This window comes from Excalfactoria chinensis, chromosome 1 (assembly GCF_039878825.1).
Source record: "Excalfactoria chinensis isolate bCotChi1 chromosome 1, bCotChi1.hap2, whole genome shotgun sequence".
Taxonomy (NCBI): Eukaryota; Metazoa; Chordata; class Aves; order Galliformes; family Phasianidae; genus Excalfactoria; species Excalfactoria chinensis.
In genome coordinates this window covers 7,705,286-7,725,378 of record NC_092825.1, presented here as the reverse complement: position 1 = coordinate 7,725,378, position 20,093 = coordinate 7,705,286, and the positions used below count along the sequence as shown (strand labels likewise).

The 20,093-nt window shown below is 37.7% G+C and overlaps 1 protein-coding gene across 1 annotated transcript in view; it reads right to left on the bottom strand.

Moving 5' to 3' along the window:
• Nucleotides 1-20,093, bottom strand: part of SEMA3D (semaphorin 3D) — a 141,048-nt gene that overhangs the window by 42,271 nt on the left and 78,684 nt on the right. The window contains exons 6-8 of the mRNA XM_072336696.1: nucleotides 18,476-18,569; nucleotides 15,140-15,268; nucleotides 7,626-7,768 (exon numbers count right to left, since the gene is read on the bottom strand). Of these exons, the coding sequence (XP_072192797.1) occupies nucleotides 7,626-7,768; nucleotides 15,140-15,268; nucleotides 18,476-18,569 (366 nt within the window). The remainder of the gene's footprint in view (nucleotides 1-7,625; nucleotides 7,769-15,139; nucleotides 15,269-18,475; nucleotides 18,570-20,093) is intronic.

Genomic DNA, 20,093 nt, shown 5'->3' with positions numbered 1-20,093 from the left:
CACCACTGTTGCGTTTACATGCAATTAGACAGGAGAAACAAAAGTGGAAATACACTGTTCATAGGAACTGCCAGAGTCAACAAGAGAGCCTAGATTAAATTTAGTCATCCTTCTTCCCAGGGTAATCCATCAACCTGATAGCTCTATACATCTCCTCAGATCATTTCAGAGTGTAGACTGAATATTCTTAATCTCCTCCAGAAACAAAATCATAAGTTTCTCTAGATTTCTCCAGATTTACCTTTAAGCTTTCCCCCTAGGGAAACCTGCTCACAGAGAATCCTTTTAGAACAGTATTCTACATCTTTCATAACATTTCAGTACCATCACCTCTTGAAACAAACAGTTGGACAAGATGAGCTTAGTGTTCTTTTCCAACCTTAATGATTCTATGATTCTATAACCCGTAATTCTAAAATACAAAGATGCAAAACCCCAGACTGCTTTATGGTCCCTGGAGCTGATACTTTCTGAGTACCTTTCTGAAATTAAAGTTTTTGCCACAACCTGTCTTCTACCTAGACAGAAGGTTTAGGCATGAGGGAAACAAATCTCTATCGCGAGCAGCATGCTGGAGTGCTGCAGTTAGTGTCAAGCCTGTTTGTGATGTTTTTAGCTGAAACAAATAAATGCCCAGTACACCTGAACCAGGGAAGCCTTTAACTGGAAACTAGGATTTTGCTTAAGTAGTAAAACATATGGGTAAGGATACCACTCTGGGCTTTCATACATTTGTAGGCATTAAGACAACACTGAAAAAGGGTCTTTATTGCAACTGAAAACCATAGCTCAAACTGCAACATCAGGCCACATCTATGTGAAAATGTCCTCTCTCTGAACCATGAGTGAGAAACAGTATTTTACCTTGAGGTCTTGTCTCTTAAGGAGGTTTAGTGTTTTTTCATTTAGAATGGTAATGTAGCCACATGAAGCATGCATAATTGTTTGAATCAATATAAAAAATGTGGACTTTTGTTTTAGAAAGTGTTTAAACATCACACTCAGAGATTTATGCTGAATTATCTTTGGATGGGATTCAAATCTAACCATCAGAAAAAACTAAAATATTAATAAATAACTAAATAAATAATTCTGTGATTCTGTGAAATAAGCCAGAAAGTAACAGAATAATATAAGGAGAGTCAGAAAGGGCATATTTCAATGTGGCTGGGAGAAATGAAATAACAAAATTAAGCTTTGAATGATAAAGTACCATCACAATGCAGGGCCACTCAGTAATCCTGCAGATATTACCTCCAACCAACAGGTTTAACAGCATTAAGAACACTCTCAAAAGCCCCACTAAGGTTTATGCAAAATAGGCGTATTCTACTGTATCTATCATTAGTCTGTGTACTTAACTTCAGTGGAAATTTGAAGTGAGCAAAGAATGAAAGAATGATGGCTGAACTAAAGAAAAAAATTAATTAACTCTCAGAAAAATCAACTTTTGATTGTAATCTGTTTGTGGTTTATTCCTGTGTGTTTGACTAGACTTTACTTGTTTCTTATCTGAACTCTCATATATACTTAATGTAAATTATATGCTATAAATCTATAAAAGGATATAAAATGACAAGGCAAAAGAAAAAAAATAGAGAGAAAAAAATCATTCAGCTTACAAAATGTAGCACTCTTGATCATGAAGCCACAGGCAAGTCAGATAATTAGAACAATCATGCAGCTAATATCGTAGAGGAAAGCTGAATTTACATGTTTTGAGTGCAATAAGAGCACGGTGAAACCTTAAACTCATGTCTCATAAAATAGTGGGTGATGCAGCAATGACATATATTGATTTATTTCTGAAAAAAGATTGGCCTGAATTTTCCAAACAATTTTGCATTCTTAAATATGAAGAATATATTGAATTTCACAATGTAGTGACCAAGTAGGTCAAAACTCCCTGTCTATCTGCAGTGGAAAACATGTCTTTCAAATATTGATTTGAGTTGAAGATGGAAGGTATCTTCCTCTTAAAAATAATCATTTGTCTTTACCAATTTAAAAGGATGTTTGTTAATTACTTTCTTAGCTTGGAAATTTTCAAGGTACAAGTGTGAATCACCATGATCTCAATATTCACAGCCACAGACATAGAGGTGGAAAAGCATGAGAACAAAACAATGCTAGGTCCGTATCTTACAGATGCCTCTATATTTCAGCTCTATTCAATTAATATCATAAAAGCTTGAACAGTAAACCATGAAAAGCCCTTTTTTTAATAAATGTACACATAGGAAAAAAGCAGAGAGATATTTTTTATCTCATAAGAAAACTTCCAAAATGACTAAGGCATCACTTACTATCTTAAAGATACTCAAAAATGCAAATTGAAGAACTGTGAATTCTGGGACTTCAGATTAGCATAGGTACCTCACTCTAAAGAACTTCCTTCCAAGCTGCTGTGTTGCCAACATCATATTCTGGCAATGAGAGTCTCTGGCAACTAGGTTTGTTTCTAGAATTTGCTTCAGAGGTTGTGCAGCTGCATGTCCATGATCCAGCTTCTAAAGCTTTATCTTGACACTGCAATTTCTTTACATTTTCCCTAAGGCTCAGTAAAATTCAGACACACCTCTTTATATGTAAGCATAACTTACATATTTTTGCTTCATCTGTAAATCATAATTTCCACTCTTCTCCCTCCCCCCGCCCCCCAAAATAAAAACAACCAAAAAACAAGCAAAAAAAAAGAAAAAAAAAAACAACACCAAAAAACAAGACCAATTACAATGTTGAGACACACCCAAGGCCAAAAGACCTGACAAAGCTTGCAGTTACATCTCATAATTCATCACAGTTAGAAACAAATACTGTATGGATCTGGGCTGTCTCCAACACATCCGACCTCAAAATGAAATCATCTCGAAGAGCATCTGCTTTTCTACAATGTTTGAAAACTTTCAGGCAGCACGCAATATTAAATTGTCAAGCTTGGGAGTCGAAGAGGAGCTGACTGATGAAGGATCCACATCTGCAGAGGTGCCCAGTTGGTGAACCAGGGCCAAAGTTTTCTTAGGGGTGACATTTTCTAAATGGTTTTAGTCATGTTTGTATGTATGTATACTTAGATATATACATAAATTAAAACCAACCATGGTTAGTATTGTGGCTAGGCAATATTATGGTGATGAAGGAAGTATGTAAGCATGTAACAGGCAGTAAGTTAAATCTTGTCTGGAATGAGTTGCCTCCAGAACTGGAAGCAGGATAGCTGCACGAGCATGGCACTGAGCCCAGACTAATTAGCCCTGCTGAGAACATGTTAACACGGCTATTTTGCTTCCGGTACCCAAGCTAATATTACTGAATAGTAAAGAGTTACACTATGTGGACAACTCAAATGCTTTTTGGAAAGAGATCAATTATCTGCACAGTGATGCATTACATGATATAGAAATACAAAGAATGTTAATGAGTCAGTTACCTCCAGTCACAGCAAAGGCATGGCTAGACTATTTCCAAGACAAGAAAAACACTGTCCTACTTTTACACACCAGCAGTCCCACAGCAGAGCCCACCGGAGACCCTGCATTCAGACATGCAGCAGAATAACTCCCTGCTGCCACTCCAGGAATACAAATTGCCTTCAAGCACCAGACAAGAGGCAAGGTCGTGGCCTTGAACTCTGCTCGTGTTCATGGCTTTGGAAATAAATCACACTACTCTAAGGTGGAATGCAGGGTGTGTCCTGCACTCTTGACTGAGGAGTGCTTAAAATGATTACATTCCAGCGCCTTTAGAAAGCACAGTTTAACCAAGAGGGCTGCGCCTAATTGCTATATTCTCATCCCCAGGTACAGTTCTGTATATGAGAGGGTGGAGTGGAGGAGGGGGAAAAAAAAAAAAAAAAAAAAAAAAAAAAAGGACAAAGAGCTCATTTGTTCCCACTAGAACAAAGGACGCTTCTGGATGCTGAACACTTTGGGAAACATGGGAACACATCAGGGGTTGCAGGCTGATTTCTTGGCAGTTGAGGTCTCTTGGAAATCAGAAACCGAGACTGCAGCAACTTTTCAGTATATCACCAAAACTGCTAAAGAGAGGACTGTAGCTCAGCAAATACACGGAGTTGTAATAATAAACAGGATTCCAACACTGTTACAGAGAGACTACAGCTTTTGTCTAATATTCCTCTCCATTTCAATAGAATGAGGCTTTAGCTATGAAATATATATATATATATGTCATAGAGAAAACAAACTAAAAATCCAATAATCTTCATCCCTTCCCCAAACTGTTTCTGTGGGTTCCTGCAAGTTAGGATTTTCATTCCCCACTATGAGTGGAAAAAATGTGAGGGAAACCTAAAAATTTTCTATGCATCTATGCTGTTGCCCTTAAATACAATTACAATACTGTCATTATTTTGTGGTAGACATGTACGTGAAAGTACAGCTGATGTTGTTTGACAGTGAAGGACACAGTGCATAGATGTTACATTGTGTTTTCAAAAGCTGTCTCAGTGCGTGTAATGACTGTGACATGTCTTTAGCTCACGCAAGCTAGTTCAGCAGTGTGGGCATCATGACAGTGTAGGTGTAACAGTTTGCAATCCTGATTCTAGCAATGGAAATTGATGGGCTCTTGCTCTTAAGAAGCTGTTTGGGATAACGTACGTTATATGTACTTGTCTATCTGTTTATGTTTCAAAAAGCAGAAGCAAACCACTGACTAATTTTTAGTAGTCATTCTCTCTCTTCACTTATGACATTGCTTGAAAAGAAAGAAAACGACCCAACACATAACACCTGATATAAGAAGGAACATACCATAAGCAGTAACAGGTATTATAGATAAGTCAATTATGCATTTTCCACCTCCCTCCAAACAAAAATTGGAAATGCCATTTGCCATGATAAATTACATAACTGGCTCTTAACATCACTGTTGAAAGCACTTCCTCCCAGTTCATGCCGATATCCCCTGGTGATGCATAGAACACAGATGACGTAAATCTAAGCTAGTACTATTTAGTGCTATAGTGGCCATGTTATTACAACATACGTTTTGAGATGGCAAGTATAAGCATGGTCTTAGAAACAGAACAAGTGACAGCTGTTGGACTCTGGGCAAAGAGCTCCCAGTGAGAGAGTACTGAAGTCTTCCGAGGCTGTAAGTAGCTGGGAAAAGGGAGTGCTTTCCGAAGAAGATTTTCCCTAAGGGGAAGGATCAGTGAGAGACCATATTGTTGAGTCACTGAAAATTAGCCAAAGAATAGGCTGCATAGACCAACCTCCTTATTAAAAACAAAGTTTATTCTAATCTCAGCTTGTATTTCTGGCATAAAAGTACAGGAGCCGTAAGGCACAAATAGGTAGAAAGCAATTGAACTCTGGTAGAAAAAAATTGGGGTTACACTATGCCAATTATTTTAAAAGTTGCTGGTTTCCTCCCCTTCACTGTTATTCTATGCTTGCTAGGGAAAGAAGGTTTAAAATTTTGCAGCACAGGTCACATTTATGAGACATGGCAAGTAGAAATTGTTATCTGTCATTGTAACTAAATACATAAATCCTCTACTTGAGGGAACTAAGAATAGCAGAGTTGTCACAGCAGACCATAGATTAAAAATAATAATTATAATAATCTCAGTCTGCAAGCAGTTTAGTTGCATATTTTAATTTATATTAAATATAAAACTTTATTTGCATTATAATAATTTGCATATTTTGCAAATAATCAAGAGAAATGTACAAAAGTGCAGGTGACTAAATTTTCTGTAGAATTCTGCATCCTCAAGGAAGTGCTCAATAAATAGAAGACAGTGTAAATGGATCATTAATAATAATCAATAACCTTACTTACCAGTTTCAATTCTTTTTTCTTGAATATTAAAGATAAAATTCAAGAAAATTTATTTCTATTTAACATGACCACTCTACAAATTCAATTTCACTCGTGGAATGACCACACAGAGTCATTAGGATTTCCTTACTACACGTTTGCTTTTTTTATGAAACCATATCTGCTTTTTCTCTAGGTAGAGGATGCAGATCTTTAACTAACATATCTTTGTTTAATACGGTCTCCCATGTGCATTCTCTTGAAAGTTGTTGTCTACTAATTTTTCTTAATGGATTAAGTGCTCTCTCATTATCAGCAAGTGCCATGTCTAGCAGCAAATCATATGTGTTTGCATTTCCATTCTGCCATTAATCACACTGATGTGAAATATCCAACTAAAGATTATCCATTATTTCGTCTGCCTAAAAAACTACTAGAGAACTGATTTATGAATGAGTATTTTTGTTTTCTTAACACTATAGGTCAAGGACAGAAGTGTGAAATGGCTCTGGTCACTGCAATTTCGATTGACAGGAGTTTGCTGATCTGCAGAACAGCTACAGATTTACGTATTCATGCACACGTGTCTGCTTTCTGTTTTAAGCGTGTGTTCATTAGCTTTCTGGGTGCCTTTCTCTTAGACGTATCCTACTGCAAATCACAAACTCTTCTGTTTATTTACTAGCTTTCAGGCTTCTCTTTGGAAAGGTATTTTCACAGCCAGTAGAGTCATTTTGCTCAGAAAATGCAAGTAAATGAGAACAACTGAACAAAATATGACATAAGTGTACCTACTTATGTGATTACTATAATGATGTTGTAAATGTCTAGCTCACTGCATGAGCTCAAAGAACATTTGCTCAAAGCTTATATTTAGTAATACAAAGAAAATTTTTAAGTCTCATTTTCCTGACTTTTGCCAGTGATTCCTGAATACCTGGTTTACTGAGATTTAAGGACAGGATAGAAGTATCTACCCTGACTGCATGTCTTCCTACAGTGTTATGGGGAGAGTAGACAGTATGTGCGTCACAGAAGTCAACAGACTGTTTCACTTTAATGGGAAGAAGACATTAGCAAAACCAGCAGGCTGTTAAGCCACAAACTATTTACTGCCTTCCTATGACAGGAACTGGTTTATCTTCTCATTACAATTTAAAGAGGCTTCTGCCTTTGACAGAGATGGTTCTTCAAAATGAATGAAGCTTATAATGAAAATTGGCATTCTGTGTACCATAGGGGCAGAAATCTTTCTTAAGGAGCAAAACCAAACACAAAAAAGGGGAAAATGAAGAGAGCCATCTTTAAAAGGAGGTTGGGCACCAACCAAATAAGTCTTTTTACACTGCAGGAGAGCCAGCTCCTGAACCCGGCTGGTAAACAGGTCAAAGACCACACTTTTTCACAGGGCAGGAAACCTCCAGGTGGGTGTGGATGTAGCTCAGAAACTGCATTTTTTTACCCAGTCCCACCCCAACTGATTATCAGGAATGCTCAGAAACAAATGAATGATCTCAGCACTCAGTAATGCGCTGTACAAATCTATGTTGAAGGGATGGGTTTGTACTCCTCTTCATTCACTGTGCACTCTTCACAAAAATCCAAATACCTTGGTATTGTGTACATGTCAATAAGGCAATGCTTATTGAAAGCTTATGAAACAAAACAGGTCACTGTTGCAAATCTGAAGGTCAATACATTGTCATTTAGACACAGGCTTTTCATTTATAAATGTAGTAGCTTTTCTAAAGTACACACAGACAGGATGGCTCAAACCCAACTCTTTTCTTAATAATGAACATTATTTTAAGAAGAGTGAAAGACAGAGTTCTCACCTTACAAACTCTCCCAACTCGAGAAAGAATTGTCTTGTCAGAGGTGCTACTGTCTTGTGATATTTCTCGGAAAAAGAAGTAGATTTTGTCATCATCTGGATTATAGGTGTCCGGGATGGGAAATGTTGCAATGAATTTTGCTCCTAGAATGTCCCAAAAAGAGAGGATTTAAAAATGTGATAAAAAGTCTTGTCATGTCTTTATGCTAAAATTCTTCTTCAGTATCTACATTTATGTTGCATTTTCCACTGAAATAAAAACATCCTTATATAGATAGGAGGTGTCAAGTTTGCCATTAACTCTGAAAGAAAATCACTGTGATTCATGAAGTATTTACTCTTGGTCTGATATTTTTGTGTATATTGTTTTCTACCACTTACACAAATATGTAGCATCTGCCATTGCTCTCTCCTTGAAAGCAAGATGACTTCAGTACAATGACTGCTAAAATCTGCCTTACTGCTCTTGTCATCAATTTCAAGTAAAGTGTTTTTTCCCAGACTGCACGGTAGAGTGTCAGTTAATTTCATTACACATTGAAGTAGTTATGAGAACAGAAATACAGTACTGTTTACTAGAAATAGCAAATGACTCAAATAACTTTGACTGACCACAGGATGAAAAAAAAAAAAAATAAAATAAAATATAAACGGCAGATTTCCAAATTTAAAAATTTCCTACATATCTGTTTTTAAACATTCTTACTGACTACATCTACAAACTGAACACAGTACCTTATTCCCAGGATAACACAGAAAACTCCACAACTGAATGATCAGTCTTAAGGAGATAACTCCTTGTTTTGCATCAACACACACTGGCTACAGCAACTTGGGAAAAGGTTGCTGGGGAAGGCAGTGGACTCTTCTTTGAGATCTCCAAAAGCTGCCTGGATGTGGTCCTGAGTGTCCTGGTCTGGGTATCTCTGCTTGAGCAGGGATTGGACCACATGGACCCAGAGGTCTCTGCCAACATCAGCCATCCTGTGTTTCTGAGATATTCACTTTGGGCCATTTAAATCCACTTTTTGCAAGGAATGCTATGGCAGTTATACTACTTCTAAGCTCAACAAAAATGAGCCTGGCTATTCCTGCCTGCATCTCATAAGAATGCTTATTGGACTATTGGGCCTAGAATTTTACCCATGTTCTTCACTATCTTACTCAGGTCTCATTTGTGACCTCCAGGCCTTGCTCACTGCCTTTTTTATTATTATTTATTTTTTTATTTATTTTCCCCTATTCTGTACTAATATCAGAAATTAAACAAATTCTATAGACCCCATAGACTACAGCAGAGCAGGCAACCACACTGTCTTGCTTAAGTCAAGCCAATGGTTGGGGAAATGACTTTTAAGACATTCCCTAATGTGCTAAAGTATATGAACTCTTTTGAGGGCCCTTTTCTTAAAATAGAAGTGGTTATGCAAATACAGTACAAAGAGACCCTTAACTCCAAAATACATTCTTTTGGCAATAATGTAAAATCCCTTATAAGTGGGAAGGCTGCAGTAGAAAGCAGTATGGAGGACTGCGTAAGATGGTAGAGAAAAAAGAACACATTGGTGACTTGCGGGGAGTACTATTATCAACTTTTATTGTATTTTTGTGCTTTTACCCTTTTTCTAATGTTAGCATTAACAAGTTTACACACTATACACACAGAACAAAAATAGGGTCATTGACTCAAAAGTCTACAAAGATTTGTGACCAAACATGATGTGTTTAAGTGCTGAATATGTACCTTTATGATGGAAGAGTAAATTTATGTGACAGAACAGCCACAGTGCTCCTTCCATTTTAAACCATTCTGACAATATAGAATGGCGCCAGCAGAAAAATGAAATGATGCAGGCATCAGGCCCTATAAATTTAAGTGAGGATTTAAAAATGAGCCTAAAGCAAATATTCAATTATTCCTCAGGGTCTTTAAAGCTACTTTGAAGATTAGATCTCTAAGTTTGAAAAAATACATAAATACGCTTCCAATAAGGTTTCTAAAGTATGTAGTTAGTTTAAATAACCATTTAATATAAGAACCTGTGAAATACTACTGTAGCATTCATTTGAATTTTGCATAGTTTTTCTTGTTGTTATTGATGATGTTTTATTTTTTTAATCTTCATTCATGGAACAAAACCCTGTATATATGCTTTTTAAGAAAAAAAAAAAAAAAAAAAAAAAAAAAAAAAAAAAAAAAAAAAAAAAAAGTTCACTGCTTTACTTGGCACATCAAATGCAAAAACAAATGTCTCAATATCAATTCCTGGAACAGATTTAGAAGAATCTCTAACAAATTAAAGGGAATACAAATATTTAATGATTTTAAATCACGATGGAGAACACTGATGTTGAAAGTAAAATCCAAACAAAAATATACTGTACAAGATATGAAGAGGAAGAGATTGAAAACAATTTAATAAAAGAGATCATGAACTGAAAAGCACATTACGTTCTGCAATTGACATCTTTGTCTGATCTCTTGTAATCTGTCCATATAACATAGACAAGCAAGTTTAAATCAATTGTGAATTAGGTTTTTGGATTCTTTGCATGGGAAACAAATTATATGATGATCATTTTAAACCAGTATTTGTTTTCCTGTATACACCAGTGTCCCTCTTTAATTACTTCAATAGACAGTTTTTCTGCATATTAATTTCATGGCTAGACAGTATGTAACCAAAGAGGGGATAAAGGCATCAGGAGCTCTGAAAAAGAAGCTACCATGAATTCAGGTGTTGTTCATGACCTTTAAACATTCTCCTATAGCCTAGTGGGAATAACTGCTACACCTGGTCCTTTATGGCTGTTCCCCAGGGATGGTTCCATTTGCTTTGAGTTATCTACCTTCTATTTCACCTTTCTAATATCAGCAGTAGTTTTAGATAGTGTTTTAATAATCCCTCCAGAGAAGATTCCTTAGCAAATCCCAGAACATAAAGAATGGGAAAAGATACTTAGAACATTTGGAGACTTTCTGCAGCTGGGCTGCCAGAAGTACAGGGCATGATAAAACACAAAGGACAGTGCTCACCTCATTTTCCTTTAATCCTCTATATGCCAAGCTTCTAACCTAAACTCCCCCAGGTCCTATCTCAGGGAAGGACAGAAAGGGAAAAGGAGGAAAGTGGTAATAAAAAATCTTATTTTAGGACAGATTCCTACAATAGGTGGAGTGAGTGTCACCTGTGTCTGTAAATCACAGGCAGAGAAATGAAATGGCTGAGCTCAGATGTGATGATAACTTTTACTATCAGTAAAGCTCAGTAAGCTGAATCCTATCCAAAACACTGAGAACATAAAGAAGTCGCTGTTTGCAAGTATCCATCCCTGACAAAGCTGATTAAATTGAAATAAATTAAAAAATAATAATGAAACAAACAAATGAATTCCACCTCCCTGCCCTCCCCCTCAACCCTTCACCTCCCTCCCCCACCAAAAAAAAAAAAAAAAAAAAGAAAAAGAAAAAAAAAGAAAAAAGATTAATGCATGCAGAGAAACACTCATCCTAACTATGACTTTAGCTTCCTATCAAGAAGCAAGGAATGTGCAGCTGGATGTTGGATGTCTGTATGTCCGGTACCCTGCTGTCCCAGCTGGAGGCAGGCATGCAGTTCCAGTGGATGGCTTTGCCTTCCAGAGCAGGACTCCAGTCCCACACATCTCACCCAGCGCCCCGGATCTGGGACAGACTGCTCCAGCCAACAGATTCTCCAGCCCTTCATGATGAAATCTGAGCAGAGGCAGCATCCTTCAGGGCCACTGCAAGCAGGAGCATGAGCTGTGTGAGCATGAGTCATGGGAAAGATTAGCTGCCTTCCTCCCTTTCTGCTTTGTAGAGAGGCTATTCAGTCATTGAGATTAAGACATGTCTTAATTAGTTAAGATAGAGATGCCCTGCAAGGAACTGGGAGGTATCCTACACATTTTTCCCTCGTGCTTTGTCTTTTCCTCCTTTCCCCCAGAAATGAATAATCTTGTTTCCATAAATGGATTAAAGACAAAACTTTTAAAATATTAAGGTGTATTATAGCAAAACTTCCACAGCCCACTGGAAAAAAAAAAAAAAAAAAAAAAAAAAAAAAAAAAAAGCCCTTACACATTTTATCCTTATCCTAAGTAAAACAAGAGTCATACCCAGAAATAATCTGTTTATAACTGTACAATTATTCAAATACGTACAACTTTTCCTGGATGTCTAACATATTCTTGATCAATGGATGGGATTTTTAGGGAAAAAGGGATTTAGATGAGGTGAAGGTTCTAAAACCAAAATCGAGTAAATATTTTCTTTACACTAATGCGAAGCTGAAAGCAAAAAATGTATGAAATCGGTAATGCTATACATAGCAATGTACTGGCTGTCCTATGGCTTACTGAAGAACTGATCCCATCATTTAGTATTGCACTCAACATGTTCTACAAATAAGATCATTTTAAACTATTAAAAGCATCCATTTTCTACCTCTGCCTTGTAGTACAACATTGCATGGTTTGTGTATAAGAAGTTTTAGACTGAGCATGGTTGCAGATTTAATATGGCTGGGCACAAGCTACACATGAAGAATATCTGGGGTCTTGAGCACAGGATAATTTTGACATTATAATCTAATACACTGAAGCTGTTTTTCAAGCCCAGAATTATAAATATATTACACTCCTTACAAAACTGTCACAGATACAAGCACTTTAAGTGAAAACAGAATAAATTGTAGAATCTTTTCAGTTGAAAGTACCTTTACAGGTCATCTAGTCCAACTCCCTTTCAATGGATGGGAAAATCCACAGCTAGATCAGGTTGCTCAGAGCTTGATCCAGCCTGACCTTGAATGTCTGTAAGGACACAGGATCCACCACATCTCTGGGCAACCTATTCCAGTGTCTCGCTAATATTACTGCATAAGGCTTCTTTCTTATGTCAATGTAAGCCCCTCTCTTCTTTTATTTTGAAACAATCGTCCCATGTCATATCACAATGGACCCTGCTAAAGAGTCTGTCCCCTTCCTTCTCATAGCCCCCCTTTAGATACACTATAAGGCCTCCCCAGAGTTTTCTCCTTTCAAGGCTGAATAGCCCCATCTCTCTCAGCCTGTCCTCAAAGGAGAGGTTTTTTCATCCCTGGGACCATTTTTGTGGCCCTCCTCTGGATGTGCTCCAACAGGTCCACATCTTTCCTGTATTGAGGACTCTGCATCTGGATGCAGTACTCCAGGTGAGACCTCACCAGCACAGAGCAGAGGGGCAGGATCACCTCCCTTGCCCTTCCGGTCACCCTTCTTTTGGCTTTCTGGGCAGTGAGGGCACATTGCTGGCTCATATCCAGTTAGTCATCCTCAAAGTACTTTTCAGCAAGTCTGTGCTCCACTCTTACATCCCCCAGCTTGTACAGATAGTGGGTGTTGCCATGACCCAGGCACAAGACCTTGCACTTGGATTTATTGAACGTCATGAGGTCACCTGGGTGCACTGCTCAAGCCTGTCTAGGTCTTTCTGAATGGCATCTTGTCCCTTGGGCATGTTGACCACACCCCACAGCTTGGTGCCATCCAGAAACTTGCTGAAGTCACACTCGATTGCACTGTCAGTGTCATTGATGAAGATCTTAAAGAACACTGGTCCCAGTACTGACCCCCAAAGGACACCACTTGTCACAGATCTCCATCTGGACACTGAGCCATTAACCATCACTCTCTGATCTTTCAACCAGTTCCTCATCCATCAAACAGTCCACCCATCAGATTCATATATTCTCAATTTGGAGAGAAGGATGTTATGAGGGACCACGTCAAAGGCCTTACTGAAGTCCAGACAGATGATATCAGTGGCTCTTTCCTTGTCCACTCTTGCAGTTATACTAATATAAAAAGCAACAAGGTTGGTCAAGCAGGACCTTCCCTTGGTGAAGCCACACTGATTATCCCACATTACCTCTCTCTCTACTATGTAACTTAGCATGGCTTCCAGGAGGATCTGCTCCTTGAACAGAAACATTAATAACATGAAGAAATGCTTGGAACCAGATATTTAAACTGTAAGTTCTTTTGGACTGGGAACTGAGCCCTTTTTCATTCTGCTGTAATGCTCATCAAGGTGGATCTGTACTAACAATAACACCAGATGCTCCTTATGAGCACTTCCCAATAAATCTTTCTGGGATATCATAACATCCCATAGGAGAGCAGCTACTCTAACTGCCTTTCCATACCAAGCACCAGAAAGCAGTCACTGATAAAATCAAATGTTAGATATCATTATTAGAGACAGTTGCCTCCTGGATGGACCCACACTGGCTCACCCATACTGCACACATCCATTCTTGTCTATGGAACATTTAGAAAAGAGAAGAGAGGAGAGGTGGGACAAGAGAGATGTTGAGCCATACACTTGAAGAACACAGGAGATGAAAGCAGGTAAAGTTAGCAGAGTCAAGTATGACATCTTTTATCAGTCCACAGGAATACATCTATTTGGCCAGGTAAAATGTCTTGAAGTGGCTTTTCCTTTACTCCCCATCCCCTAGGAGAAATCTAGTAGTTATGGAGCCACATCTAGACAGATACATAGGGCAAGAACTTAGGTAGAGAAATAGAAGAAGTAGAGAAGTAATAAAAATAAGAACATTTCCTCTTGTTGAGGTCTCAAAGAGTTAAGCAGAAGTATGTCTTTCAGAAGTTGTCTGCTGGGAAGACAACTTAACCCTGTGGTCAGCAGGCCTGGCTTTACAACGCAACCATAGTTACACAGGCAGCCTGAAACAGGGCCAGTGTTGCCACATCTTTAAAGACAGTTGACAGCTAAAAGGGGGATGCTTTAATTGAGCAGGGTTAGCCTGTGAGCGAAGTTTTCCATGTTTCTCTGTGTGTGGTTTGAGACTGCCTGGGTGTAAATGTGGCCAGTTTTTTAGAGGGTTTACTAGCTCAGAATGTTTTTAACGGGCAAGGAAAAGCAGTGTTTTGCTTGGGAAGCTATTTTAGGGTGCCCGTAGTGGTTTTAAAATGACCCTCACAGCAACAAAGAGTATTTTTCCTCTTCTAAAAAGGAAAAAAAAAAAAAAAAAAAAAAAAAAAAAAAAAAAGACCTCCTACCTAAAAGCACTGAACTTTCAGTCTGTCATTTTAGCATACTTTAGGGAACAGTTTTGAATAAGCGATCGGAAAAAATGTTTAAAAAAATTATTGCAACAAGACTGGAAATAGAAGCATTTTAGTCATGATAGTATCCCAATTACAGGACTATATACGGATGTATAGATCAAAGATGGAAAGAACTAAAGAACTATTAGGTCCTAATTTCCTCTTCTTTCCTTAATTAACATTTTCACCTCTGACTTTTCTCAAGTGCATTTTTGTTCCACTGAGCTTTCTCCAAAAAGAGCCTACATAATCCAAAGATACCATGATACAATATCTATATTTATACTTACTGGACATATATTTATTTAAGAAAGGGGCTATTAACTTCAGAGAAGCAGGAACAATGCAAATGACAACAGCATATGTTTGGGATCTTACCAGTAAGCCAGTAATGCTCAGAAATGTCAGTTCTGATGTAATGGTGGTCGTGAGAAGGGCCCAGGGAACGTGTTAGAGCAGTGTCTTTGCCAAGGAAATCAGAAGCTGTTCCAGCATAAAGATACTCATCTGCAAAAGAAAAAGCAATGAGGTTTCCACATACATGAAGTAAACAAATTAAAACTTTGTATTTTGTTGGGTAAACAACACCTGTGCCTAATTTGCCTTTGAAATATTTTAATACTTTAAAGTGTTTTTTGTCTTATGCTTTATTGGGATTTGTGGTTTTATGAAATTACTTACATTTGAATGGACATAGTATTTGTAATTGTATTCCTGAGAAATTAAGGAGTCTGTGTCTAATTTCCAGATCTTTTAGGCAACCAAAAAAGAAAATCTCTCCAGGCTTTAATGAGGACAGAGCTAAGGGCATGATGGCACAAACAAATCAAGCATCCTGCCTTATTGACACTGACCATGAGCCCACGGGCTATAATGCAGACACAACCATCTACTGATTCAAGCTAGCCTTTATCCCAGCCTTGTCCCACCACAGGACAGGAACTTTGCTGCTCCTGGACTTGAACTAGGAATCTGATGGATGCTTGACTATAGGAACTTCATGGCTTGGCAATTTCCTGGAGCAGGGATCTCTGCCCAACACTTCATTCACAAAGAGGAATTTAGGCGCTAGGGGAATTCTTCTCAACTATGTAGCATGTTAATAGTAGGAATATGGCTATAGACCCAAATTCTGATCATTTTAACACAGTGAGTTGTTCCACTAAAACAAATGAGACATCTTGCTTGAATAAGGCAGCCAGAAATTGTCTCACAAAGAAACAGTATTTATAATACGTGCAGGGTGCTTGCTACAACTGCAGTTACTATTTATTTTTCTGAGATCCTTTTTGGAACTGTAAAACTATATAAATGTAAGACTCCCACAATATTTCCTGCTTTCCTTCAAATCCCAGTATTTTTCTAGTATGAAGCAACAGTATTGCTGTGAAATTTTTAATTGTACTGTGCATTTTACAACAAATTCTATTTATTTATTTATTTATTTTCTGTAAAAATAGCTAGATGGCTTTATCAGGTGGGAGAGCTTTGTTTTTTGTTTAATGGCTTGCAAAAAGCAATTTCTGCAGTTTGAAAAGATAAAAAATGTTTATATTCATAAATAATAATCATAGAAAATGATGCGTGATACATAAAAATACTTTTCCAGGTTTTCCAATGTTCTGAGAGGAAACATTTCACAAGTTATTTTAGTGAGAAGCTCTTTGTTGAGGGCGAACTCCAAATAAATACCATTCAATATAAATCATAAATATTGTGTGGTTTCATTTGCAAAAGATGTAAACATGCTTAAAACATAAGACAAAAAGAAAACAGAATTAAGCAAAAAGCCACAACCACTGACCCACAAAAAAAGATCTGTCAGCTTTCTTTTTGCTTCATTATTACTGTTACTTATGTATTATTTCCATGACAGTACTGGAAAGCACATCTTTCAGACAGCATGTCGCCTTTGTAAAGGAACAATAGTGAGTGCAGAACAGTATTTGTCATAATGAAGGATGGGCAGGGTAATTGGTGTTTGCTAACTGACAGGCACTCAGTGATCGATAAATCTGAAGGACTAATAGAAAATGCCCATCCTTGCCCAGACTCTGCTGACAAGGCGCTTTCAGCACTTCTCATGGCTTTTGATATCTCTCAGTCCAAGTTCTAGTTATTTCCAGAATGGTTTTGGTGAGTGGTAATTTCTAACAGAAGATGGATGACAAGCAGGTGATTTATCAGTTAGAAACCCTGGGTTTTCCAGCACTGTATATAATATAGCACTGCATTTTTGTTGGGGTAAAATGCTGTATAGTATTCAAAGACAGATTAGGTATTTCTATATAGGGCAATATTAAGCTCATATTTATACCTGATTAAATATGCTTTCTGCAGGATGCAAATAATATTTATTGCCATTCTACAGATAAATAAAAGCAGGTGGAGAGAAACACTATGAAGGCTATTCCTCTTGCCAGTAGCAGAGACGGGAACTGAGCTCCCCTTAGTCCCAGCGCAGTATCTTATCCATGAGTTACACTGCTCTCCTAGCACTTTAGGAAATAAAGCAATCATCCAAAGATAGGCCAAGAACACACCCTCTGGTCAGGCCTGTAACTCTTTACAATGCTCCTTGTACAGTACAGTGAAGCACTTGATACCAGGCATAGTGCAGGAAGGGGTGTTAAAACAATCCAATTACCAATTTTATCTAGCCTGAAAATTCTTACATACTTAAGGTTACATTTTAGTTAGCAAAGCACAGCAGCTTCTTCATTTCCCAAGATGTAATAGAGAGGTCGATGTACTAGTGTGCTACTGGAATTAGCCAACACAATAATAAATCATGGAGCTATATTGCATTAAGGCAAAAAAAAAAGAATAAAGTTTCTAGAATTCCATTTTAAAAATAGACTTCACAGTCATTAAATAGTACTAGGGGTCCCCGAAAAGAATAAGCACTGACTTTAATCTATTGTTTTTAATAAAGGAAGTCCTGCCCTATCTGTTGGGTCAGAATCACAAATCATCTATCTTATTATCAGAGAAGAAAGACTGAACGTTAGTCATATTCTTTTTATAACACAGTGACCAATACTTCAAAGCATTGTCACCACTGCTCTTTAGCTGTAAATGAAAACGTCATGGTGCTTCACTCTTATCTTGTATTCATGGGCTTGATGGACAAGTTAAATGAAAATTGTCCAAAGCTATGAACCAAACCATGACAAAAGTGTCTCTTATAGTGGTTTGAAAACCAGAGGTCAAGCTGACATTCCTCAGTACCAAATGTCAGACCACACAGCACTGCGATGCACGCAGCAGGCAGATTGTGCTATCTCGTTCCTAGGCCTCCAGCTTCAGAAGTGGCTACTCAAGTAAATAGAAGCCTCAAAAATGTATTTATGGAAATAGCAGATGTCAGCAGACTTCAAAGGACAGAACATATTGATAATTGCAGAAAGAGCCTTAGAAGCACTTGAAACTTTGTCTGTCCATGTGTTGGTTTGTCCTTTTATTCTGTTGTGTTGCTAAAGGAGAAATGACTGGGTGAGGATGAAACCCTACTCAGCTGGCAGAGACTTCACAGCCACTCAGGTTTCTCTGCTTGTGTTGATGCATTTCCAACTTTTGGTGTTAGCAGACTGAAGGGTTCCCCCAGGTCCCAGAGCACAAACCAGCATCAGAAGCATAAGCAGTGCCAAAGCAGCTCTGCTAGTGACATCTGCTGAGCCTCTGAGCCCAGTGTCTGCTCTGACAGTTTCTTACCTGCCATCACTGATGCAAATGGCTGCTGAGGATCGAATGGGCATTTCAACCTGCCTGACTCCAAGTTCTGAATATCCAGCCTGAATATCGTTTCCTGAGAATAAACACATAATTGTTATCCTGGTGTGGCTGCAGAGAAAAACTCACTCAGACAAACTGCTTTGCTAACAGATGAAGTGAAGGTGTACCAGATCACAGAGTTGTTACCTTGGCATTGATGTTTATAGTCCATGCCCCTGTTTTACACCTGGATTTTTTTTCACTCATCATTTTAACATATGTTGCTCACTATATAATTAAAAATAAATCTTGAAAGCATATAAAGATTTTCAGGAAGAAAAAAAAATGCATTGTTCATTTCAATTCAAAGTAAAGGCTGGTCTGTGTTAAGCACTGGTGTCTATTTGGAAAGTTGCTGATAGACTGTGTTGCAACAGGAGACCCAGAAGGGATTCTGGCTGACTCCTAAATTTCTCCAGGGACTGCTGAATAATGTTCATGGCAGATATAGTTCAGCCCCTTTATATAGGAGCAGCATATGCTCTCTCTTGTTATTTTTAACAAGACTAAGGATGCAAAAGATATTAGAATGAATCCCTCCTTGTAGTTTCCAAACACAGCGATCAATGCTTGGGTCACAGAACAAGGATACAGAGGGAGATAAAGGAAATAAATTATTTAAAAGTCAATCCTTATGATTTCAGTGGGCAATTTTGCATTTTAGATTCAATTTTTATAAGTATTACTTTGAAATTTTATTAGTTTGGAAGAGCCCAAGTGGACATTTTTACATATTCTTTTCATCGGTTTTCTAAAAGCACATGTAACTGAAACTTATAGTGTATCCTTCTGAAGGCAAACTGGTAATTAGTATGAGTGAAGTCTTAGCAGGTACAGAGAGATTATTTTGAGAATGTTGCTATTAGAGAAGGGAGACTTCCTGTAGAGGTGTTTCTAATGTACTCTCCCATGCAAACTGGCATTCAGAATCCCCCTAGCATTCAGGAATCAAATCATTATGGGTGTAATATTTATTTCAGAGGCACAGCTTTTGAAGTTAGTTAAAAAGAAACTTCTATGATTTAAAACATTATGTAAAAAAGGGTGAAGTGACTTAATTGTTTCTATAACTTTGCCTTGCATGAGAACTGAAGAGTGCAAATGATAGCTAACTATACCCAAAGAGATTCACATAGAATTAGACCTCACAACACATTTATTCAATTTATTCCAAGAGTACACAGATAATAAATAACCAAACACTGCTACTTCACTGAGATGTCTTCTAAACCCTATAGGCTCAGAAGACAAGAGGCCAGGATACTGAATAATTAAGATCCTTACTTAAGAGGGAAGAAAATCAATTCCAATCAGTGGAGATAAATTCAACTTCCTACAGCAATTTTGGCTGCTACGAAGAAGAATTTAATCGGATAAGAACTCCTGTTATCTCCTCTCAAACATGTGAGATATCAGGTAAACTAAATTCTCAGGCTACTGAGATGGACTCATCAAGGACAACGCTAAATTAAAAATTGAACATTGCTTTGCTGACAATAGAATATTATTGTTCTGTTCTCATTGCTTCTAAGAAATGCAACCCTGATCTGCTTAGAGA